General features: G+C 43.9%; 1 protein-coding gene across 3 annotated transcripts in view; it reads right to left on the reverse strand.

Annotated features, from left to right (window-relative positions):
* Positions 1 to 534: 534 nt before the first annotated feature.
* Positions 535 to 26,854, reverse strand: part of KIF21B (kinesin family member 21B) — a 456,179-nt gene continuing 429,859 nt past the window's right edge. For 2 of the 3 annotated variants that reach the window (XM_073666619.1, XM_073666617.1), the window contains 2 exons: positions 4,086 to 4,285; positions 535 to 1,697 (listed from right to left, as the gene is read on the reverse strand). In XM_073666619.1, the coding sequence (XP_073522720.1) occupies positions 1,598 to 1,697; positions 4,086 to 4,285 (300 nt within the window). In that variant the 3' untranslated portion in view covers positions 535 to 1,597. The remainder of the gene's footprint in view (positions 1,698 to 4,085; positions 4,286 to 26,854) is intronic. The other variant, XM_073666618.1, reaches the window with a different exon arrangement.

Genomic DNA, 26,854 nt, shown 5'->3' on the forward strand with positions numbered 1-26,854 from the left:
TTCTCAGGATAAATAGCAAAAAAATCTGCTGACAGATTCCTTTTAACAAAAATTTGAATACATAATTTGTATGTTTTAGCATGTAGAAAAAACATTGTACCCCATCTGCTTCCTTTATTCTTTCAGCAGTTGCTATTGCTTTTAACGTGGTTGTCTGGCCTAGAATGATAAGTTTGCAGTCACTCTGTGTGATTGCAGACTTGTGAATCCTCCCAGCGTATGCACTGTGCACTTTGAGGATTCGCCATTGTCTGCACCGGGAATGGCAGTCAAGTATGCAATATGCATACTCCAGGGCAGAACCCGTTTAGTGGGCGCAGCCTCGCTCAATACACTTGTATTGAGCCAGGCCGCGGCCAATAGGTGGCCGCAACCACTAGACTACATGGGGCGCGGCCTGGCTCAATATAAGTGTATTGAGCGAGGCTGCACCCACTAGACGGGGCCTTTAAGCTATTACAAAGCTTTTGCTATGCTACTGTAGAAATAAATAAATCACAAAGCCATGCAGTTTTAATGATTACTTATCTTTATATTCTTTAAGGAAAATTCAAATACACATTAAATAGAAATTGTGCTTTAAATAAAAGTATTTCAAACTGTACAAAGCAGGTTCAGTTAACTTTGCTGGTACAATCTAAACTAGTAAAGTAGTTTAGAGACTAAAATGTGCTTCATCCATAAGTAGGCCTTTAATAGTAAGTGGGTTTATAAGCAGAAGATTTTGTTGCAGAAATCTCCATCTATCTGTGAAGGGTTGTTAAGGCAGCAAGAACATACTTTTCTGCAAACTTTATGAATAGAACAGTCACTGAAATTTCTCCAACTAAATCTACCACGTGTGAATCTATCCTGAGGTAGAAACTTGCCCCTGGAGAATAGCTAAAACATATTTTGTTGTCTGACATCAGGATAGGAGCGTGCTTTTGCGGTGACTTATGAAAAACATGAAGAACATACTGGCAAATAGAAAGGTAAAGTATATAATACAGAAGTTTGGCAACAAAAAAAAACTTTTATGACAGAATGGTTCAAGAAACTTGACATAAGGAAAGTTATTATTTAAACACGATAGTTGTTTCAGAGTTCTCTTTTTTTCCATTTTTTTAAACATCATTTTTATGTTTTTGTATCAGCTTACTTTACATAACATTTCACAGGCAAATATAATGAAAATGATCTAGGTAAGCATTATTGTACTACAAAGACAGTGTGAGACACTACAAAATGTAATACCAGTGATAAAGTTCTTAATACCTTCATAAAAACAATACAATAAAAACGGTATTCAGCACTATGCTCTTAGTTCTGTTTTGATCAGGACTACATTTCTTGGGTCTTTTATGTCACCTGATCCTGAAATAGCCACCTCTTAAACTCCTCATCTTCACTGAGAGGTTGCTGCAGTGGCAGAGGTCATGGAAGTCCTCATATTTTCTTCACATAATAGATGCCAAGTTTATTGTATACATAATAAGAAACTCATCCATCGATACACTCCAGGGAGTGGCCCATACATTAGATGAAAGGGGGAGGGATAATGGAAATGAGAAGGACAGTTGGAAGAGGGACCAGGAATTAAAAGATAGAGGACACATTATGGAAGGCTAGTTGCTCGACCCTTGATTGCTAAAACACGACGTGGAAGACATGGAGTAAGACCAGGAACATAGACCCAAAGCTTGACCCGGCAGTCACTGAAAAAGAAAAGGGGTATTGTCATTATAACTCGGAGAGAAGAAAAATCAGTGCAGAGATATCCTGGTGTAAGTTTGGTCATATTAGTCTGAGAAGATCATGATAGGTACCCGTGATTAAGTGTGACTTTCTTTCTGAAAGATTAAGGGAATAGTTGACTCGGCTGCTATCATAAAGCCCACACACTTCAGCTGAGAAGGCAATGCAAATACTTGACCAACTCCCCAAGGCTGAGTTAACACGATGCGGTTTTAATGCATTTCCGCAGCCTTTTTTCCGCTGCGAAAACGCATTAAAACCGCTTGGTAATAGGTCTGCCATGTTCCCCAATGATAATCCGCATGTGCTGTGCACATGATGCAGAAATTTCCGCTGCGAATTATCATTGCGGCACAAACCGCAGCACAACCAATTCAGGTGCGATTTTGTGGCGAAATCGTGCCCATTGAGTTGCATTTAATCGCAGCAAACCCGCATGTATAATAACTATACATGCGGATTTGCGGCTTTTCAATGTAAATTGGCTGGTACCCGAATTGGGAGAGGAGACAGCTACTCCTCTCATCCGACCGCTGCTCTGGCTGATAACAGCGAGAGCACCGTGGGTGGGAGAAGCAGCATGTGCCACCGCCAGTGAAAATAAGAATAAAAAAGTGAAAATGAAATAAAAAAATCCTTATACTCACCTGTCCGGTGGCCCCCGGTGTCCTCCTTTGCGATGTTGTCCCGTCGGTGATTCACTGTACACTACTGGGCGCAGGCTTGCGCCCCACAGTGTACTTACAGGACCTCCGGTGACATCACTGATCACCTGATGGTCACGTGACCATGAGCTGATCGGTGATGTCAGCGATCACCTGATGGTCATGCGACCATCAGGTGATTGCTGATGTCACCGATCAGTTGATGGTCATGTGACCATCAGGTGATCAGTGGCGGCAGCAATCAGCTGATGGTAACATGACCGATCAGCTGATGCTTAGCATGGGAACATTCACAAGAATGTTCCCACGCTCTCTAGCTCACCGGGGCTCATCAGCTGATCTTCAGCTGATGAACCCTAGTGAGCCCTTGCAGCACTGTATACTGACAGGGGGTGATTTTACACCCCTGTCAGTATACAGTGCTGTATTCTACAGCAGTGACATCAGTGATGGCTGATGTCACTTCTGTAGAAGTGACACAGATCGTCGTGGGACACTCGCCGCTGATCGTGGACTACGTCGTTGACGGTGGACAGGTGAGGAATATTGTTTGTTTTTTTATGTTTTTTTCAGGAGATCGAGGGCTTCGCGGGGGCATGTAATAAAAAAATGTAGAACCGTGTTTTTTTTATTTCATTAAAATATTTTATTCTGGTCGTGTCTTTTATTGAAAAAGCAGCGACCACTTAACCACGCGGTTAGTAATGGAGGCGTCTTATAGAAACGCACATACCCTTATTAGAAACTGTGATAGTGGATCGGGGAATGATCTGTGATGCAAGAAACCAACAAACCAACAAACCAAATTCAGTCAGAAATATATACATAAAAATTTTACACCAATCAGCTGATGATAGAAAGAATATGGAAGATAGGAAATCATGATTACAAGGCTAAAAATAAGTTACATAAAAAATATATTCATGTATCCAATACATTTTCTTAAGGGGGTTTTTCACTACTTGGACTTCCCCTTCAAAAATGCTGTATTCTCCACTGTAAAATAAGCTCCTACATTACTGGGCTCAGTATAATTGTTGATTAGCTCACTTCACTTTATCCCTCCTACCCCCTTCCTTATGTCTTTGTCCATTGTCGATTTGTCTGTTTTTTTTTTGTTAATAAGCATTGTTTTCTTTAATCACTTGGAAAGGTTTTGTAACAATAAATGGAAAGCCTTGAAACAAAGGTGGGAGAAGAGACTGGTGCTAGGGCCCATTTGTCCCCTCAACTTCTCGAGCTTATTACTTCATTGTCAACCAGTCATAGGATAAAGAAAGTCTTCCCAGCTATAGGAATGTTGGTTTCCATTCAATTATCAGGCTACAATGTAACGTGTTATTTGTATTATTGTATTGTATCATTCTATTTTATAATTCAATAAAAATTACTGTTAAAAAAAAAAGCTCATGCATTGGCACAGTTGCAGTAATATTGGCACCGGATCTACCGGCGCTTGCGTGACATTATTATGCCACTTGAGTGCTGCAACTACCGATCTCTCCGTCATTCGAGCAAAGCAGGCCATTTGTGGCCGCAGCACTCACCACACATAACAATGTCCCAGCACCGACATCACAGCAGGTGACTATCGGTTTTTGTTTATTTTATCCTGGGAAATATACTATATAAGGTGGAGTTGTTCATGTAGTGTACAACAGCTTTTAATATTTCCCTTCTCACCTGGATGCTGTATATATATGACGGGAATTGTTACACATTGCATTAATAGGGCTGTCATGACCTTTAACTTCTCCAATAGAAGTGAAGTTGTCCATATTCCATACTTTGAGAAAACCTGCTCGGCATCCACTGAGCATCATGGGCCGTCCTGTTACAAAGCCCAAAGCACAGACCCAATCTCTATGTGCATTAGGAACTTGCTGTTGAAAAAAAACAAGGCTTCATGACTTCAACTTGTCTAACAGTAGTGCAGCAGCTGATAATGCTTCTTTACAGTGAGAAACATTTTTTACATAAAACAGGTAAATTCATAGTACACATGACAATAATACACTTTTTTATTCTATCTTATTTATTCTGGGGACAGAAATGAAAATGTCTGTAAAGTGCTGTGGAATATGGTGGCGCCATATAAGTGAGTAAAATAAATAAATAAATAATAATAATAAATATATATAAATAATAATAAATCTCAGAATTTGGGAAAATCTGTCTTCACTGAATACAGATCTTACCCATGAATTGAGAATGAAAGATCGATCCAAGAGGAGAAAGAAGCAGATATATCTGATAAAATATCATACAAAGTTGCTTCTTTTCATCTGTACTCTTGAATAATAATAGTAAAAATTGAAGCAACAGTTACTATTTAAGGCACAAAGTGAAGGAAACATTCAGCACAAACTAAAGGTCCATTTATATTTACCAATCGGCGGTTGTTAACAAAGGCAGACCGCTTCTGTAGTGAACCGTTTCATGTGCATAGGCTGCCATTGCTCTTGGCTGCACAGGTCCTGCTTAAAGGGGATATCTGGGACTTTAACAAAAATGGCATGTTGTTGCTAACAGAGGCAACTACCAGCCTGTTGTACCCGATGCCGGTCATTGACCGCTCCTGCCAGAGATTCAGCTGCTCCCTGTTAACAGACCAGTGGTTTCTCTTCCGGTTGACAGGACGGGACTACCGTCAAGCATGACACCAGAAGTCCCGCCCTGTCAACCGGAAAAGAAACTGATGCTCTTGGATCCAACTGAGGCTGTTAATCGGTTAAATGCCACTGTCAATTAAGGTCATAGAGTCCATGTTTTAGCATTAAAATGAGAAGTAGCCATTGAAGGGAATTTATTACCAGATCTTTGCTATCACTCTGAGAGCAATATGATGTAGGGGAAGAGACCCTGATTCCAGGGATGTGTCAGTTACTGGTTTGCTTGTTTTAGTTTTGATATAATTCTTATTATTTATTATTATAGCACCATTTATTCCATGGCGCTTTACATGTGAAAAAGGGGTATACATAGCAGAAACAATTACAAAAATCTTGAACAATAACGCAACGGCAAACTGGTACAGGAGGAGAGAGGACCCTGCCCGTGAACGCTCACAGTCTACAAGGGATACTCACTGTTTTATCAACAGGAGATCATAATTAGAAGACTGGTAAGCTTGCTGCTCATATTTATGAGTTCTTTATAACCTTGTCTCCACCACTGATTATACACTATGAATAGGTAGAAAGCTGCCAAAGATGGTGGTGTTGGCAGGGTTATACAGCACTTAGCATTCAGAGAACTGGTAAACATGCAGCAGACAAAACACTGATTTTATCAAAACAGCAGCAATCAGCTCAGTAAGTAATACATTGCTGAAATCAGCGTCTCTGTCTCTTCATCATGCTACTTTCAAATGGGTAAGCAAAAAATCTGGTAAGAGATTCTTTTTAATAACTGCTTCTCATTTGAATGCTAAAAACAAAACTAGTCCTGTGTTGGACACAATGACCTCAATTCATCACACTTCGAAATGTCTCAAAAGTTTTGTGCAACTCGAAGTTGTGCAAAAATGTTGCGAATTTTTGTGTTTTCATCATTTAATGAATAAGATGCATGTTAAGAATCTCATCTCTCAAGCAGGTTCATCAGGTAGTAATCTGTAATGGCTTCCAATTAATGACTGTGTCTCATCAAGAATTTATTTGTGGAATCACCTGCCCTTCAGAAAGTGTTTGTGACCCTCAGATTAGATATGTTTTGCAGAAGCAGTGTAGACAGTTTCATACAATGCTGAGACCTACTCTACAACTGTTCTAAACCAGAATCACTCAAATAAGTTAAGAGAAAGAACAGTCCATCATTACTTTAAGACATGAATGTCAGTCAGTCTGGGAAATTTTTTAAAACCTTGAATGTATTCTTAAGGACTGCCCATCGAAAAGAAGACCAAGAATTACCTCTGTTGCAGAGGATAAATTAGCAAACCGAAAACTGATGGCACCTAAAAAACTGATGCCCAGACATCAAGCAGCTGGCACATCTCAACATCAACTACAACCAGAGGAGCCTGTGAAAAGTAGGCTTTTATGGTCAAATTGCTTGAAAGAAGCCACTACTGAGGACCACAAACTAGAAGAGCCTTGTTTGGACCAAGCAACACAAAGACTGCACATTGCATTAGTGGAAATCTGTAGTGTGGTTTGATGAGTCATAATTGTAGACTTTTGGTACCAAACACCATGTCTTTGTTAGATGCAAAAGTTGAGTGGAAAGTTTCTGCATGTGTGTGTGAGGGGATTGTTAGTGACACTGTTGGTGATTTATTTCGTATTAAAAGGCAGTCTTACCCAGTATGGGTACCACAGCATTCTGCAATGACATGTCTTCCCATCTGGTTTGTGCTTTGTGAAAACATAATTTGTGTTGCAACAGGATAATGACCAAAAACACACCACCAGGCTATGAAAGGGCTATGTGACCAAGAAGGAGAGGGATAGAGTGCGTCAGATGAAATGGCCTCCAGAGTCAACTGACCTAATTGAGATGGTATAGGAGGAGTTGGACCGCAGAGCAAAGCCAAAGCAGCTAACAAGGGATGAACACCTGAGAACTCCTTCAAGATTGTTGGAAAGCTATCTGATGAAGTTGCTTGAGAGAATGCTGTGGGTGTGTAAAGCTCTCATCAAAGTAAAAGGCAGTTACTTTGCAGAAGTATGATACATTCTGGTTTGTTTCTTAACTCCTTGTTTCCATAAGTTTCTTCATGGTTTTACTTTTTTTTACTTCTTTCAGTCTGAATCTACAATGTGCACATTTTAATAAGAACAAGGAAAACCACTGCATGAACAGGTGTGTTCAAACTTTTTACCTCACACATCTGTTTTCATGAAAAAAACTACAGTATGTCCATAAAGGAAAAATATACTGTACATACAGTTAGGTCCATATATATTTGGACAGAGACAACATTTTTCTAATTTTGGTTCTAGACATTACCACAATGAATTTTAAACAAAACAATTCAGATGCAGTTGAAGTTCAGACTTTCAGCTTTCATTTGAGGGTATCCACATTAAAATTGGATGAAGGGTTTAGGAATTTAGGAAGTCTGAACTTCAACTGCATCTGAATTGTTTTGTTTAAAATTCATTGTGGTAATGTCTAGAACCAAACTTAGAAAAATGTTGTCTCTGTCCAAATATATATGGACCTAACTGTATTTGTACTCTGCAAGCCAGTAGATAGAAAATTATTAAAATTTGAGAGTCCTCAGTGGTTGATACCTTTTAATGGTCAATTGAAATGATGGTGACAAATAGCAGCTTTCAAGACTACTTAGGTCTCTTCATCAGGCTGGTATAACACAAAATCTAAAGATAGGAATCTCAGCACCACAGAAAGGGTAAGAGACTATAGGTCTTGCTGCAAGTGATATTTATTTTGATCTGGCAAGGAGTCAAAACAGATATGGTCCAACGTTTCTATGTGGTGCTGAGGTTCCTATTTTGATGAGTCTGGACCATGAGTTCCTTTCTTGAGGACACTACATTCAACAACAGTGCTGCCGATCTTCCTCCTCCTATCACAAAACCTGAAGAGTCACATATTTATACTCAACAGGACACAGGAATAATGCAGCAAATAAGACAAATGAGGTGAAGTAGAACTATTAATATAGGAAGGGGAGAAAATGGCAGTAAATATTGGAGCCGTTCATAGGTAAGGAGTGTGAAATTTTATTGTCCTCTGATTGAGGTCTGGTCCAGGGTTGTGATGCCTCCAAATGGCTTGAGGAGCACATTTCTTAATTGATGTAGAAAGACAAAAATCCATGCAACATTCTCATTCCTGCTCTGAATGTTTCAAAGGTCATCATAAGTTTGTACTCCCAGACTCTTCTGTCTCTCTGAGATGTGGAGTTACCTTTCAATACCAGCAATTTCATGTCCATGATGCTCTGATCAGAGCTACAAAAATGTTGCGAGGGTGCCGATGGGCGGTTTTAACGGCCAACCTCCCTGCTGGTGCACTGTAAACGCTGCTGTCACAAATTGATAGCGACATTTAACAGGTCACGCAAGGAGCTTTACTCCGTGTGCAGATGTTAGAGGCAGATGATGGCTTAATATAATAGCCATCATCTGCCAGTAGAGATTCAGGCTCAGTTTCTGAGCTCGTATCAATGTTAGGGAGATGACATATGATGTACAGTTAGGTCCAGAAATATTTGGACATTGACCGTATCTTCATGATTTGGGCTTTGCATGCCACTACTTTTGATTTAAAATTAAACAACTGATATGCAACTCAATTGTAGAATTTCTAGTTTAATTAAAGAGGTTGCACAAAAATATTCTGTGAAACATTTAGAAATTGCAATCATTTTTCTACAAAGCCTCCTTATTTTAGGAGCTCAAAAAGCAATTGGACAAATTATCTTTACCATAAATAAAATGTTCATTTTTAATACTTTGTTGAGGATCCTTTGCAGGCAATGACTGCCTGAAGTCTGGAAACCATGGACGTCACCAAATGTGGGGTTTTGACCTTTGTGATGATTTGCCAAGCCTTTACTCCAGCTGACTTCTGTTGTTTGTTTATGGGTTTTTCTGTGATTGACTCGACCATTGCAGAATATTCCAATTCTTTGCCTTAAAAATCCCCTGGGCTGCTTTTGCAGTATGTTTTGGGTCACAGTCCATCTGTACTGTGAAGCACCGTCCAATCAACTTTGCTGCATTTGGTTGAATCTGAGCAGAGAGTATAGTCCTGTAAATTTCAGAATTCATCTGGCTGCTTATGTCTTCGGTTACATCATCAATAAACACTAGTAACCCAGTGTTATGCACACGCCCGGGCTGAGCGGCGTGTGCGTGTGATTGTAGTGATTCCACTGGACCGTGCCGGAGAGTGAATGCCTGGAGGGGCGTGACTAAGTATTCACCCGATCCGACCAGGGTCGCACGACGGCATACGACGCCAGTGCACCAAGGAGGAACCGAGCAGAGGGACCAGGTGCTACTCCAGGACAGACCCCGGACACGGCTGTTGACCCACACAGGGGAATACAGGAACAGGCTGGTAGGCTGGCACACAGACTGGAGGGTATAGGCAGGCACGACTGGTATGCAGGCAGGCGGGTATGCAGGCAGGGGGGTAAAGGCAAGCACAGCTAGAGTGCAGACAGGGAGGCACTAGCAGGTAGGAACACAGGCGGGATAGGACCCAGTACACACCGGGACTCAGAAACAATACAGGCAGAGGGTTACAGGCAAGCACAGCTAGAGTGCAGACAAGGCTGAGCAGGGAGGACAGGGCTCTGTTCACACGGAACAGACAGGAAGGGAAAGACAGAGCCAGATACTCACACAGTACTTGCAGAGACAACAAGCAGGAGTTAGGTACGAGTTCAGACTCTGCAGAAAAAGGAAGGGAACGGACATAGAGGCAAAACAGGTAAAGGACAGGAGAGAGTTCAGACTGGAACTGAGTGTACGGAGGAGACCGACACTGCAGAGGGATACAGGAGCGGGTCTGGGAATACGGCCCCCAGAGAGGCGGAACGAACAGGCAAGGAGCGTGTTAAGACAGGACAGACCAGACACAGGAGCGGGTCTAGGAAATCGGCCACTAGAAGGCGAGAGGAACAGGCTAGGAGCGAGTACAGACAGGTCAGACAAGATACAGGAACGGGTCTAGGTAATCGGCCCCTAGAAGGCAGGAGGAACAGGCTAGGAGCGTGTTCAGACAGGACAGACAAGAGAACACAGAAAGGACTCAGTTCAGACACGGGAGCTGATACCGCAAAGCAGGAGACATACAGGACTCAGTTCAGACACGGGAACTGATACAAAAAGCAGGAGACAAGAGACGGGACCTGGCACCTTCAGAGTGCAAGCACACACTGAAGGAAAACACTATGCTCAGGCAGGGATAGAAGGGAGCTGCTGAGCTATATACCAAGTGTCAGACAGCAATAGGCTGAGGACGCACAAGGGGTGTGACCCACAGCAGGTACAAAAAGCAGGAAGTGATCGGGCGCCGCCCTTAAGCAGCAGAGACAGACACAAACAGACAGCATGGAGGGAAGCCAGAGAGACATTCCGGACAGGAGATCAAGTGCGCGCTCCTGCACAGTGGGAAATGGACCACTATGCAAGGACGCCGCCAGGTATGTTACAGTACCTCCCCCCTTACGCCCCCTCTTCTTCAGACCTGCCAGAATCTTCCGCAGGGAATTCGAGGACCAGTCGTTCACTGGGTTGGAGGGGGACAGAGACTTGAGGGTAATCTCTGCTTCGAGGTACATCTTGTCAAGCTCACAGGAAAAAATAGACGGGTTATCAGGTACATAATGAGGAAAAGTCACTGTCTCTTTGTTATCTGGTGGTACCCCGGAGGATTCAGGAAACAACTGGAGGTCCTCCGCCGGGTCAGAAGAGTGCAGAGGCTCAGAGAAAACAACTGCTTCAGAGTACACTAGGTCGGACTTACTGGAGGAAGCAGGCGAGGTATCGGGTACCGAGTATAGGAAAGTCTCTGTCCATTCACCACCAGGTGGCACCCCGAAGGGTTCTGAACACAACTGGAGGTCCTCCGCCTGGTCGGAGGGGTGTAGAGACACGGGAGTAACCTCTGCTTCGGAGTACACTAGGTTGGACTCACTGGAGGAAGCAGGCGAGGTATCGGGTACCGAGTATAAGAAAGTCTCTGTCCATTCACCACCAGGTGGCACCCCGAAGGGTTCTGAACACAACTGGAGGTCCTCCGCCTGGTCGGAGGGGTGTAGAGACTCGGGAGTAACTTCTGCTTCGGAGTACACTAGGTTGGACTCACTGGACGAAGCGAGCGAGGTATCAGGTACAGAGTATAGGAGAGTCTCTGTCCTTTCGTTACCAGGTAGCACCCCGAAGGGTTCAGGAGACAACTGGAGATCCTCCGCCTGGTCGGAGGGGTGTAGAGACTCGGAGGTAACTACCACTTTGGGGTACCCATTGTCAGGCTCACAGGACGAAGCGGACAAAGTATTGAGTACCGGGTGTAGAGAAGTCTCTCTCCATTTGTCATCGAGTGGTATCCCGGAGGGTTCAGGAGGCAACAGGGGATCCTCCGCCAGGTAGTAGAGGTGCACAGACTCTGAGGTAACCACAGCTTTGGAGCATCCTTGGACATGCACACCGGTTAAAGAGAAAGAAGCATCTGATGCCGGGTGCAGGAAGTTCTCCTGTGTGGAGTCTGGATGGGCAGAAGTCTCTTCGGCCAGGAGAACTGGTGCACTACCCACGCACATTACCCATTGGGGTTTCTCCGGGATACAGGGAGATGAAGCTTCAGTAGGGACTTCAAGGTTGGGGTCAGGAGGTCTCAGGGAGGACAGACCCTGGCGTGACGGCTTGCCTCTACGTCTAGCACGTCTGGACTGCCTCTTGAGGTTGAGAGAAGTATTCCGGAAAGCGTAGTCACCCTGTGAGGATTCTGGGTGGGCAGTAGTCTCATTGGGCTGGAGGACTATTGCGCTACCCACACACATTACCCGTCGGGGCTGCTCCGGGATATTGGGAAGTGAAGCTTCAGCAGGGGCTTCAGAGTTAGGGTCCTCGAAGACCATACGAAAGGCCACCAGGAAGGCCTGCAGGTCAAGGATGACAGGATCCCATGCTTCCCATAGGGGGGTGACCCATTTCAAGGCATCACCCGCTAGGTAGTCAATCATAAAGGCCACTTTAGCCCAATCGGAAGGAAAATAGAGAGGGTAGGCCTTAAAGTGTAGCATGCATTGCTCCACAAATGCACGACACTGTCTTGGATCCCCATAGTAACGTGGCGGATCCGCAGGAACGAGGGCTGATAGATCCATCTGGACGGGTGCGTAACTCGCCTGGAACTCAGCTAAAGGGGGAAAAAAATTTATTTATTTTATTTTAATGCATGTATTCGCTGGAAAAACTTCTCAAAGAGCGAAGGCCGTGGGGCTCAACGGGAACCATGGCCTGAGCATGCTGTTATGCACACGCCCGGGCTGAGCGGCGTGTGCGTGTGATTGTAGTGATTCCACTGGACCGTGCCGGAGAGTGAATGCCTGGAGGGGCGTGACTAAGTATTCACCCGATCCGACCAGGGTCGCACGACGGCATACGACGCCAGTGCACCAAGGAGGAACCGAGCAGAGGGACCAGGTGCTACTCCAGGACAGACCCCGGACACGGCTGTTGACCCACACAGGGGAATACAGGAACAGGCTGGTAGGCTGGCACACAGACTGGAGGGTATAGGCAGGCACGACTGGTATGCAGGCAGGCGGGTATGCAGGCAGGGGGGTAAAGGCAAGCACAGCTAGAGTGCAGACAGGGAGGCACTAGCAGGTAGGAACACAGGCGGGATAGGACCCAGTACACACCGGGACTCAGAAACAATACAGGCAGAGGGTTACAGGCAAGCACAGCTAGAGTGCAGACAAGGCTGAGCAGGGAGGACAGGGCTCTGTTCACACGGAACAGACAGGAAGGGAAAGACAGAGCCAGATACTCACACAGTACTTGCAGAGACAACAAGCAGGAGTTAGGTACGAGTTCAGACTCTGCAGAAAAAGGAAGGGAACGGACATAGAGGCAAAACAGGTAAAGGACAGGAGAGAGTTCAGACTGGAACTGAGTGTACGGAGGAGACCGACACTGCAGAGGGATACAGGAGCGGGTCTGGGAATACGGCCCCCAGAGAGGCGGAACGAACAGGCAAGGAGCGTGTTAAGACAGGACAGACCAGACACAGGAGCGGGTCTAGGAAATCGGCCACTAGAAGGCGAGAGGAACAGGCTAGGAGCGAGTACAGACAGGTCAGACAAGATACAGGAACGGGTCTAGGTAATCGGCCCCTAGAAGGCAGGAGGAACAGGCTAGGAGCGTGTTCAGACAGGACAGACAAGAGAACACAGAAAGGACTCAGTTCAGACACGGGAGCTGATACCGCAAAGCAGGAGACATACAGGACTCAGTTCAGACACGGGAACTGATACAAAAAGCAGGAGACAAGAGACGGGACCTGGCACCTTCAGAGTGCAAGCACACACTGAAGGAAAACACTATGCTCAGGCAGGGATAGAAGGGAGCTGCTGAGCTATATACCAAGTGTCAGACAGCAATAGGCTGAGGACGCACAAGGGGTGTGACCCACAGCAGGTACAAAAAGCAGGAAGTGATCGGGCGCCGCCCTTAAGCAGCAGAGACAGACACAAACAGACAGCATGGAGGGAAGCCAGAGAGACATTCCGGACAGGAGATCAAGTGCGCGCTCCTGCACAGTGGGAAATGGACCACTATGCAAGGACGCCGCCAGGTATGTTACACCCAGCGCCATTGGAAGCCATGCATGCCCATTCTATCACACTGTCTCCACCATGTTTTACAGAGGATGTGGTGTGCTTTGGATCTTGAGCCGTTACAAGTCTTCTCCACACTTTCTTCTTCCCATCATTCTGGTACAGGTTGATCTTAGTTTCATCTGTCCAAAAAATGCTTTACCAACCTGGGCTGGCTTCTTTAGATGTTTTTTTTTATAACATCTAATTTGGCCTTTCTATTTATAAGGCTGATTAATGGTTTGCACCTTGTGATGAACCCTTTATATTTGCTCTCATGAAGACATCTCTTTATGGTAGACTTAGATACTGAAACACCTACTTCCAGGACAGTATTCTTCACTTGGGTGGATGTAGTGAAAGGGTTTTCTTCACCATGGAAAGGATTTTGCGATCATCCACCACTGTTGTCTTCTGTGGATGTCCAGGCCTTTTGGAGTTGCAAGTAAACAATGGTGCAGCGGTCTCAGGGAGCGCCAAAGGAATACTGGACAATTTAATAGATGGCAACCGACTTTTATTCTTCCTCCAATACCACTGCCACAACGCGTTTCAACGGTCTAAGCCGTCTTCATCAGGTGGGGTAAAAGGAAGAATAAAAGTCGGTTGCCATCTATTAAATTGTCCAGTATTCCTTTGGCGCTCCCTGAGACCGCTGCACCATTGTTTACTTGTGAAATATCTCCATACGGAGCCAAAGCGGCAGGAGCAGCCTGGTCTATTTGGATGTTTGAGGACCTGCGGTTATCCAGCCACCGGGTTAAACTACTGAGGACCTGCGGTGACGTAGTATCTGGTCCAGCAGGATCGTGTGACCACTTGAGGAGCACGGAGTTGCGAGGCAAACACCGACAGGACGGTACTACAAATTGAGGCGACCCGGAGCCTCATTAATCACACGCTTAATCTTGGTTGTGTAGACGTACACAACCATCACAGGTGAGTGTACTGGCACTTTTTAAATTAATTAAATAGCCCTGTGAGTCTACACATGCGCCCTTTCTTTTCTTTTTATTTTGGAGTTCCCAAGCTCACCAGTGGCCTCTTTTTTGCAGAGTGTACCAAACCATTGATTTGGTTACTCCTTAGATTCCTGCGATCTCCCTGATTGATTTCTTCAGCCTTATGATGTTCTATTTTTCTTTTATTGAGAGTTCTTTTGACCGCATGTTGTGGATTCACAGCATCATCTGCCCAATGCAGATACAACACCTAGAATCAGCTCTAGACATTTTACCTGCTTAACTGATGATGGATTAATGAGGGAATAACCCATGCAGCCCATTAAGGAACTTTTGGGATTATTGTCCAATTACTTTTGGTCCTTTTAAAAAGAGGCAACTACATATTAAAAAGCTGTAATTCCTAAATCCTTTTCCCGCACTCCAATTAGGATGTGAATACCCTCAAATACCCAGTGTGAGATATGTAAAGATTGACACTTTGCTCTCATAATCACACACAGCTTTGCAGTGAGATGCAAAAAGTAACACCTTTGCAAAAATAAATGAATGCAAAAGATGTCACTTATGGCTAGTTATTTTCTCAAGCCAGGAAACACACTTTCTCAGACTAGCCTTCATTTCAGTATTTTTTTTTAGAAGGAAAAATAGAACTCGGGAGACTTAAGCTGCCCTCCTGGTTTGTAGCGCGTCAAGAATGCAAAAAATAAAACGTATAATTACATTTACAGGCAGCTGGAAAGTGTACCTAGAAGAATTGAATCTGATTTGAAGGAAAAGGGTGATCACACCAAAAATTTATGTGATTTAGATTTCTGTTTTGTTAGTTGATAAATAAACTAACACTATATCTATTTTTGAAAGCACTTTCACTTTGCAGCAATGTTTCCACATCCACCTTAAATCTTTTGCACAGTACTGTAAATATTCAGTGCCTTGAAAAAGTATTCATACTCTGTGAATTTTTCCACATTTTTTCATGTTAAACCCACGAACTTAAATGTATTTTATTGGGATTTTATGAGATATATCAACGCACAGTAGCAAGTATTTGTGAAGTGTAAAGTAAATGATACGATTTTATAAATATTTTAAAAATCTAAACCTGAAAATTATGATGTGCATTTGTATTCAGCCCCCTGTATTCTGATGCCCCTAAATAAAATCCTGAGTGACCAATTGCCTCCAGAAGTCACATAATTAATTAATTGCACACAGGTGGACTCAATTTACTTTCAGTATAACTACAGCTGTTCTGTAGGGCAGAACAGCTGTCCTGGGGCAGGATGGAGACACATGGGGCCAGGATGGGAGAACATATGTGGCCTGGGGGCAGTATGGAGACACATGAGGCCAGGATGGGAGAACATATGGGGCCTGGGGGAAGGATGGAGACACATGGGGCCACGAAGGGAGAATACATGGGGTCTAGGGGCAGGATGGAGACATGACGCGCCCCTGGGCCTGTGTCGCGCTGCGTTGCGCACGCGGGAGCTTACCCGGAGCCGGATCTCTTGAGGGTTGTAGTCTCGTGGCGGTGATCCGGTCCGTGCCCAGGGAGTCAGACTAAGTGGCGCTGTATCAGCGGTAGATGTAGGACGACTACGCCACCCGTTGAATGCAGCTATGGAGCTGCCGCTGCAGGGCAGACCGCTGAGGCCGGTGGTAGGATAGTGCAGCGTAGATGGTATAACCCCCAACGGGAGGGGTATGGCCTCAGGGCAGCCGACGTGGATGATGGGGGTAGCAGGAATCACTCAGAGACGATGCGGTGTGATTCAGGGTCTTTACTGGTAACAAAGATAGACCCTCCCGGAGTACTGGCTAGCGATCGGGGCCTGGTCAGTCCTTGAGCAGATGGGATCTCCCCTGGCCAGGCGGAGTTGTAGGCCTCCCAAACTGACTGTACTCTTCTGGCTACCTTGCTAGAGGCGGGTATAAGTAGCCCACGTCCCTGAGTGTACTGTGTGGTGCTCACCCGTATGGCCGGTGACTCGGGGCCTTCTAGTAGCTTCCGCTCCATGACGGCGGTGCTGGTCCCATGCGTGTGACCGTGCCTTCGGGTTTCTTGGCCAGAGGACCTGAAATCCCCTGCCTGACGGATTCTGCTGCTGGGTAGGAGTTAGTCCCCACAGCCTCGGACTCCGGGTCCGGTAAGAAATCTTCTCAGTCAGGGCGAGCTCTGCAGCTGCCAGCCCCTGACTCCTTGTAACACTGCTCCCACAGAGCTCCTGTTGTTTCTTCCTATGCTGCTTCTCTTCTCGACTTCTGGCATGGCCCAGGAGCTGGGCCCAGCCGGAGCCACAGCTCCCTGTCAGCCCTCCTGGCTGCACTCTCCCTCTGAACTCTCTCACCGTGCCTCAGCCCCAGGTTTTCATAGGGGAAGTTCTTCCCCTCCCAGGACTGGGCAGGAGGTGTGGCATGCATAGGATTCCTGACCAAGAGACCTCCCACCTGCTCTCAGACATAACATTGCCGTTACTGTGGAAACCAGACCCCTGGGGTGCCACAGACACATGGGGCAAAGATAGGAAGACATATAGGGCCAGGATGGAAGAAGATATTGGGGCGGGATGGAGACACATGGGGCCAGGATGGGAGAATATATGGGGACAGGAATGAGACATATGGAGGCAGGATGAGGACATATGGGGCTAGGATGGGGACACATGGGGTCAGGATGGAGACAGATGGGGCCAGGAATGAGACACATGGGGCCAGGATGGGGGATCTTATTACAAGAAGAGACCAGGATGTGGAACATTATTATTACAGGGACTAATTAAGGGATATTATTACTGCTGTGATGTATTTTATTTTTGAGGATTCTGTTTTCAGTGGGGATCCTGTTACAGTGCAGAGCAATATTATATCGCTTTTTTTCTTCATCTGGTGTAGTGGAGAAGTTAGGGAAAAATTGGGAAATGTGCTCTGAAAGCGGTGCTTTAGATAACTGTGTGTTATTTTCTGCAAAGATGAGTTCTGGCTGGAAGAAATGATGGCGGTCTGCGCTGGATGAAGAAATGCGAAGATGAGTATCTTCAACTAGAGACGTCACTGGTGAGTCAATGTTACCTGTACACTTACACTATACACCACATACTATATCCAGGGTCCTATGTATAATGTCACGGGTGATCGCTTTATTAACTGTACACTGAGACTATATACCGAGCTCCTGTGTAAAATGTCACTGGTGATCACTGTATTACCTGTACACTTACACTATATACAGGGCTCCTGTGTATAATGTCACTGGTGATCACTGTATTACCTGTACACTATATATTACATACAGAGCTCCTGTGTATAATGTCACTGGTGATCACTGTATTACCTGTACACTATATACTATACACTGAGCTCCTGTCTATAATGTCACTGGTGAGTTACTGTATTACCAGTACACTATACACTATATACAGAGCTCCTGTGTATAATGTCACTGGTGAGTCGCTGTATTACCTATATATTTACACTATACACTTTATACTATTCACAGAGCTCCTGTGTATAATGGCACTTATGATAATATTAGTATTGTGTTTTTTTATTAATGATCAATATTGTAGTATTCGGTCACTATGTTGTGGTAATATATGATCTGGTCATTGTGTGGTGGTATTTGTTCCTTGAAAGTGGTATTCTTCGGTCACTATGGTGGTAATATGTGGTCTGGTCATGGTGTGGTGGTATTTGTTCCTTGTATTTCGTATTATTCGGTCACTATGTGATGGTAATATGTGGTCCAGCCATGGTGTGATGGTATTTGTCCCGGTATGTGGTATTATTGGGCATTTTATAAATGTATGTGGCTCAATCTCATAAATAAAAATAAGGAAAACTATACCTAAAAAGAGTATTGGGTATTTTAAGACATTTTTAATAGGTTAGAGTAGAGTATGGCCCTGCCAAAAGAGTCTACCTTGTCGTGGTGGCAGGCTTAAAAAATCTTTTGGCCAAAGCAAAAGCTTATGGCTATGTACAGTACAGACCAAAAGTTTGGACACACCTTCTCATTTAAAGATTTTTCTGTATTTTCATGACTATGAAAATTGTACATTCACACTGAAGGCATCAAAACTATGAATTGACACATGTGGAATTATATACTTAGCAAAAAAGTGTGAAACAACTGAAAATATGTCTTATATTCTAGGTTCTTCAAAGTAGCCACCTTTTGCTTTGATGACTGCTTTGCACACTCTTGGCTTTCTCTTGATGAGCTTCAAGAGGTAGTCACCGGAAATGGTTTTCACTTCACATGTGTGCCCTGTCAGGTTTAATAAGTGGGATTTCTTGCCTTATAAATGGGGTTGGGACCATCAGTTGTGTTGTGCAGAAGTCAGGTGGATACACAGCTGATAGTCCTACTGAATAGACTGTTAGAATTTGTATTATGGCAAGTAAAAAGCAGCTAAGTACAGAAAAACGAGTGGCCATCATTATTTTAAGAAATGAAGGTCAGTCAGTGCGAAAAATTGGGAAAACTTTGAAAGTGTCCCCAAGTGCAGTTGCAAAAACCATCAATCACTACAAAGAAACTGGCTCACATGAGGACCGCTTCAGGAAAGGAAAACCAAGAGCCACCTCTTCTTCTGAGGATAAGTTTATCCGAGTCACCAGCCTCAGAAATCGCAGGTTAACAGCAGCTCAGATTAGAGACCAGGTCAATGCCACACAGAGTTCTAGCAGCAGACACATCTCTACAACAACTGTTAAGAGGAGACTTTGTGCAGCAGGCCTTCATGGTAAAATAGCTGCTAGGAAACCATTGCTAAGGACAGGCAACAAGCAGAAGAGACTTGTTTGAGCTAAAGAACACAAGGAATGGACATTAGACCAGTGGAAATCTGTGCTTTGGTCTGATGAGTCCAAATTTGAGATCTTTGGTTCCAACCACCATGTCTTTGTGCAGCGCAGAAAAGATGAACGGATGGACTCTACATGCCTGGTTCCCACCGTGAAGCATGGAGGAGGAGGTGTGATGGTGTGGGGGTGCTTTGCTGGTGACACTGTTGGGGATTTATTCAAAATTGAAGGCATACTGAACCAGCATGGCTACCACAGCATCTTGCAGCGTCATGCTATTCCATCCGGTTTGCGTTTAGTTGGACCATCATTTATTTTTCAACAGGACAATGACCCCAAACACACCTCCAGGCTGTGTAAGGGCTATTTGACCAAGAAGGAGAGTGATGGGGTGCTACACCAGATGACCTGGCCTCCACAGTCACCAGACCTGAACCCAATCGAGATGGTTTGGGGTGAAGTGGACCGCAGAGTGAAGGCAAAAGGGCCAACAAGTGCCAAGCATCTCTGGGAACTCCTTCAAGATTGCTGGAAGACCATTTCCGGTGACTACCTCTTGAAGCTCATCAAGAGAATGGCAAGAGTGTGCAAAGCAAAAGGTGGCTACTTTGAAGAACCTAGAATATAAGACATATTTTCAGTTGTTTCACACTTTTTTGTTAAGTATGTAATTCCACAAGAGTTAATTCATAGTTTTGATGCCTTCAGTGTGAATGTGCAATTTTCATAGTCATGAAAATACAGAAAAATCTTTAAATGAGAAGGTGTGTCCAAACTTTTGGTCTGTACTGTATGTGATATGGTGTTTGATGGGAACTACACTGCTCAAAAAAATAAAGGGAACGCTCAAATAACACATCCTAGATCTGAATGAATGAAATACTCTCATTGAATACTTTGTTCTGTACAAAGTTGAATGTGCTGACAACAAAATCACACAAAAATCATCAATGGAAATCAAATTTATTAACCAATGGAGGCCTGAATTTGGAGTCACCCCCAAAATTAAAGTGGAAAAACACACTACAGGCTGATCCAACTTTGATGTAATGTCCTTAAAACAAGTCAAAATGAGGCTCAGTATTGTGTGTGGCTTCCATGTGCCTGCATGACCTCCCTAGAACACCTGGGCATGCTCCTGATGAGGTTGCGGATGGTCTCCTGTGGGATCTCCTCCCAGACCTGCACTAAAGCATCCGCCAACTCCTGGACAGTCTGTGGTGCAACGTGACGTTGGTGGATGGAGCGAGACATGATGTGCTCAATCGGATTTAGGTCTGGGGAACGGGCGGGCCAGTCCATAGCTTCAATGCCTTCATCTTGCAGGAACTGCTGACACACTCCAGCCACATGAGGTCTGGCATTGTCCTTCTTTAGGAGGAACCCAGGCCAACCGCACCAGCACATGGTCTCACAAGGGGTCTGAGGATCTTATCTCGGTGCCTAATGGCAGTCAAGATACCTCTGGAGAGCACATGGAGGGCTGTGCGGCATTCAAAGAAATGCCACCTGACACCATTAATGACTGTTAGAACCCTCCTGTTAGTTTTTTCTATCTTGTGTTTTGCGGTCACGTGTCCATCTGCCTTTATATTCCAGCTCCGCCCTTCTGGCTGTGCTGGACTTCAGTGTTGTTTGACTGTTCTGCTAGCCTGGTGCTTCGGTGCCTATCTCTGTCAGTTTGCTTGGTCCTCTGGGACCTCTAGTACTTTTTGTCAGTTTGTCTTTTGTGTTCTGCAACAACTTCTGTTTAGGAGGTGTCCCATTTTTGTCCCAGTCTTTAGTACTTTTAGGGACTCCTCCCTTATTTCTATAGGTCTTCGTTCAGACTAACCGAGGACAAAGGCGGGTCTGTTCACAAGGAACAGGCAGCCCACTACATCGTAGGGATTCAGCTTAGTCTTACTGTAGGGACAGCTTTCCCCTATCTTTCCTTAGTACTTGTTGCAGATCATAACACTACCCACTGCCAAACCGGTCATACTGAAGGATGTTGCAGGCAGCGGATCGGTCTCCACGGCATCTCCAGACTCTCTCATGTCTGTCACATGTGCTCAGTGTGAACCTGCTTTCATCTGTGAAAAGCACAGGGCGCCAGTGGTGACTTTGCCAATCCTGGTGTTCTGTGGCAAATGCCAAGCGTCCGGCACGGTGTTGGGCTGTGAGCACAACCCCCATCTGTGGACGTCGGGCCCTCATACCACCCTCATGAAGTCGGTTTCTAACCGTTTGTGCAGACACATGCACATTTGTGGCCTGCTGGAGGTCATTTTGCAGGGCTCTGGCAGTGCTCCTCCTGTTCCTCCGTGCACAAAGGCAGAGGTAGTGGTCCTGCTGCTGGGTTGTTGCCCTCCTACGGCCCCCTCCACGTCTCCTGGTGTATTGGTCTGTCTCCTGGTAGCGCCTCCAGCCTCTGGACACTACGCTGACAGACACAGCAAACCTTCTTGCCACAGCTCGCATTGATGTGCTATCCTGGATGAACTGCACTACCTGAGCAACTTCTGTGGGTTGTAGAGTCCATCTCATGCTACTACGAGTGTGAAAGCACAACCAACATTCAAAAGTGACCAAAACATCAGCCAGAAAGCATTGGTACTGAGATGTGGTCTGTGGTCCCCACCTGCAGAACCACTCCTTTAATGAGGGTGTCTTGATAATTGCCAATAATTTCCATCTATTGTCTATTCCATTTGCACAACAGCATGTGAAATTGATTGTCAATCAGTGTTGCTTCCTAAGTGGACAGTTTGATTTCACAGAAATTAGATTTACTTGGAGTTATATTCTGTTGTTTAAGTGTTCCCTTTATTTTTTTGAGCAGCGTATTAATGTGTGATTGGTGAGGATGTGGTGCGGAAGTGGAATTTTCCAAAAGTGGGAGGTGGGACTGTGGAATGTTCGAGGGGTGGAGGCGGAGCTAGGGTGAAGCCTGGGCAGAGTCTCAAGGGGGCCCGAAAATTTTGCCAGTATGGGCCCCTGAAATTCCTGGTGGAATCCTGGATCCACAGCTAAGGTGGGAGAATCTGTCCACAGAGCAACTATTAGTTGTATACTCAGTGTCGGACTGGCGTGTCTGGGGCCCACAGGGTAAATTGACCCTAGGGGCCCACCCTACACCCTATATGCAAATATCTGTAAGCAGTTATCCCTGTTATAGTGGAGCATCGACTGGAAAACACAGGCGGCTCCTGCACATCTAACGTGCGCCATCATATCTGGGATGTACAATTACGGTAGTTTGCATTAAAGGGGTTCTTTTGTTAATACAAGTTATCACCCATCCATGGGCTCCACAGATTAGGTAGGTGATAACTAGAGATGAGCGTTGTTCTACTCGAACTGTTCGCCAATCTCAAATTCGAGCTGTTTTGGGCGGTGTTCGAGCCGTTCGGCGAACACGAACAATTTGAGAAAAATTCGGCTGTTCGAGGTTATGTTCGATAACTGTTCGTGCACCAAAATCATAACTGGATTTTTTCTCAGTAATGATGAAAATTAATGTTAATATGCAGTTTGAGTGTACAGCGGGGTGGGGGGAGGGGCAGGGGATGGATCTCTGCAGGAACAATGAAGATCTCCATTTTTTTTTCTCTTTCCCGCATTTACAGTGGGGAGGTGCAATCTGTCAGCCTATCAGCAGCGCACACACGGAGCGAAGTGCTTTTTTTCACACAAGCAAGGGCATGTGTTATTGGCAGTGTATGTCACATGTCCTTGCCCTATAAGACCAAGCCATTTTCCCCGTTGCCACCATTTTCTCACTGCTGCAGCTGCGTGTTAGACGGCACCGCTGTTGCTGTGTGCGCTATACCTTGTTAATTTCAAGCCAATTTTCGCACAAATATACAGATAGCTTGGGAGTAGGGAATAGTTGTGATTGCAGTCCTTTTAAGGACTAGGTTACAGCATTTCCTACGACTTTTATCAGGGAGGTCTGTGCTCTTAAATAGATCGGTTGTGGGAGTAAAGACTAATTGTAATTGCAGTCCTTTTCAGGACCAGGTTACATGAGTTCCTATCAGTTTTTGCCAGGCAGGTCTGTGCCAGTGCTGTGCAAGTTTTTTTCACAGCATTTGGTTGAATCTAGCAAAGCTAATCCTTTTTGGCCTATTGCAGAGTGTGTTAGTCAGTGGAGTAGCCTATCTGTGTTGCAAGATATACCACCTGTGTATAGAATACCAATTTTTTTACTGCACCTAGTGAAGTAAAATCTTTTGGGCATAGCATCATTCTATTAGTCCATCTATACTGACCTCCATCAGGTTGCAAATTAAAACTAATTTTTATCTGCATATACAGTACCTCTGAAAAAATATTTGGGCTTCTAGCAGTGTGTGGGACTTGTTCTATTAGTCCATCTATACTGACCTCCATCAGGTTGCAAACTGAATATATTTTTTTCTGCATCTACCTCTGAAAAAATATTGGGCTTCTAGCTGTGTGTGGGTCTTGTTCTATTAATCCATCTATACTGACCTCCATCAGGTTGCAAATTGAATATATTTTTTTCTGCATCTACCTCTGAAAAAATATTTGGCCTTCTAGTAGTGTGTCGGACTTTCTCTATTAGTCCATCTATACTGACCTCTATCAGGTTGCAAACTGAATATAATTTTTTTCTGCATCTAGCTCTGAAAAAATATTTGGCCTTCTAGTAGTGTGTCGGACTTTCTCTATTAGTCCATCTATACTGACCTCCATCAGGTTGCAAATTAAAACTAATTTTTATCTGCATCTACAGTACCTCTGAAAAAATATTTGGGCTTCTAGCAGTGTGTGGGACTTGTTCTATTAGTCCATCTATACTGACCTCCATCAGGTTGCAAACTGAATATATTTTTTTCTGCATCTACCTCTGAAAAAATATTGGGTTTCTAGCTGTGTGTGGGTCTTGTTCTATTAGTCCATCTATACTGACCTCCATCAGGTTGCAAACTGAATATATTTTTTTCTGCATCTACCTCTGAAAAAATATTTGGCCTTCTAGTAGTGTGTCGGACTTTCTCTATTAGTCCATCTATACTGACCTCCATCAGGTTGCAAATTAAAAATAATTTTTATCTGCATCTACAGTACCTCTGAAAAAATATTTGGGCTTCTAGCTGTGTGCGGGTCTTGTTCTATTAATCCATCTATACTGACCTCCATCAGGTTGCAAACTGAATATATTTTTTTCTGCATCTACCTCTGAAAAAATATTTGGCCTTCTAGTAGTGTGTCGGACTTTCTCTATTAGTCCATCTATACTGACCTCCATCAGGTTGCAAACTGAATATAATTTTTTTCTGCATCTAGCTCTGAAAAAATATTTGGCCTTCTAGTAGTGTGTCGGACTTTCTCTATTAGTCCATCTATACTGACCTCCATCAGGTTGCAAATTAAAACTAATTTTTATCTGCATCTACAGTACCTCTGAAAAAATATTTGGGCTTCTAGCAGTGTGTGGGACTTGTTCTATTAGTCCATCTATACTGACCTCCATCAGGTTGCAAACTGAATATATTTTTTTCTGCATCTACCTCTGAAAAAATATTGGGCTTCTAGCTGTGTGTGGGTCTTGTTCTATTAGTCCATCTATACTGACCTCCATCAGGTTGCAAACTGAATATATTTTTTTCTGCATCTACCTCTGAAAAAATATTTGGCCTTCTAGTAGTGTGTCGGACTTTCTCTATTAGTCCATCTATACTGACCTCCATCAGGTTGCAAATTAAAAATAATTTTTATCTGCATCTACAGTACCTCTGAAAAAATATTTGGGCTTCTAGCTGTGTGCGGGACTAGTTGTATTAGTCCATCTATACTGACCTCCATCAGGTTGCAAACTGAATATATTTTTTTCTGCATCTACCTCTGAAAAAATATTTGGCCTTCTAGTAGTGTGTCGGACTTTCTCTATTAGTCCATCTATACTGACCTCCATCAGGTTGCAAATTAAAACTAATTTTTATCTGCATCTACAGTACCTCTGAAAAAATATTTGGGCTTCTAGCAGTGTGTGGGACTTGTTCTATTAGTCCATCTATACTGACCTCCATCAGGTTGCAAACTGAATATATTTTTTTCTGCATCTACCTCTGAAAAAATATTGGGCTTCTAGCTGTGTGTGGGTCTTGTTCTATTAGTCCATCTATACTGACCTCCATCAGGTTGCAAACTGAATATATTTTTTTCTGCATCTACCTCTGAAAAAATATTTGGCCTTCTAGTAGTGTGTCGGACTTTCTCTATTAGTCCATCTATACTGACCTCCATCAGGTTGCAAATTAAAAATAATTTTTATCTGCATCTACAGTACCTCTGAAAAAATATTTGGGCTTCTAGCTGTGTGCGGGACTTGTTGTATTAGTCCATCTATACTGACCTCCATCAGGTTGCAAACTGAATATATTTTTTTCTGCATCTACCTCTGAAAAAATATTTGGCCTTCTAGTAGTGTGTCGGACTTTCTCTATTAGTCCATCTATACTGACCTCCATCAGGTTGCAAATTAAAACTAATTTTTATCTGCATCTACAGTACCTCTGAAAAAATATTTGGGCTTCTAGCTGTGTGTGGGACTTGTTGTATTAGTCCATCTATACTGACCTCCATCAGGTTGCAAACTGAATATATTTTTTTCTGCATCTACCTCTGAAAAAATATTTGGCCTTCTAGTAGTGTGTCGGACTTTCTCTATTAGTCCATCTATACTGACCTCCATCAGGTTGCAAATTAAAACTAATTTTTATCTGCATCTACAGTACCTCTGAAAAAATATTTGGGCTTCTAGCTGTGTGTGGGACTTGTTGTATTAGTCCATCTATACTGACCTCCATCAGGTTGCAAACTGAATATATTTTTTTCTGCATCTACCTCTGAAAAAATATTTGGCCTTCTAGTAGTGTGTCGGACTTTCTCTATTAGTCCATCTATACTGACCTCCATCAGGTTGCAAATTAAAAATAATTTTTATCTGCATCTACAGTACCTCTGAAAAAATATTTGGGCTTCTAGCTGTGTGCGGGACTTGTTGTATTAGTCCATCTATATTGACCTCCATCAGGTTGCAAACTGAATATATTTTTTTCTGCATCTACCTCTGAAAAAATATTTGGCCTTCTAGTAGTGTGTCGGACTTTCTCTATTAGTCCATCTATACTGACCTCCATCAGGTTGCAAATTAAAACTAATTTTTATCTGCATCTACAGTACCTCTGAAAAAATATTTGGGCTTCTAGCAGTGTGTGGGACTTGTTCTATTAGTCCATCTATACTGACCTCCATCAGGTTGCAAACTGAATATATTTTTTTCTGCATCTACCTCTGAAAAAATATTGGGCTTCTAGCTGTGTGTGGGTCTTGTTCTATTAATCCATCTATAC

This window comes from Phyllobates terribilis, unplaced genomic scaffold (genome assembly GCF_046119375.1).
Source record: "Phyllobates terribilis strain yellow unplaced genomic scaffold, ASM4611937v1 Scaffold_2__4_contigs__length_985480577, whole genome shotgun sequence".
Classification (NCBI taxonomy): domain Eukaryota; kingdom Metazoa; phylum Chordata; class Amphibia; order Anura; family Dendrobatidae; genus Phyllobates; species Phyllobates terribilis.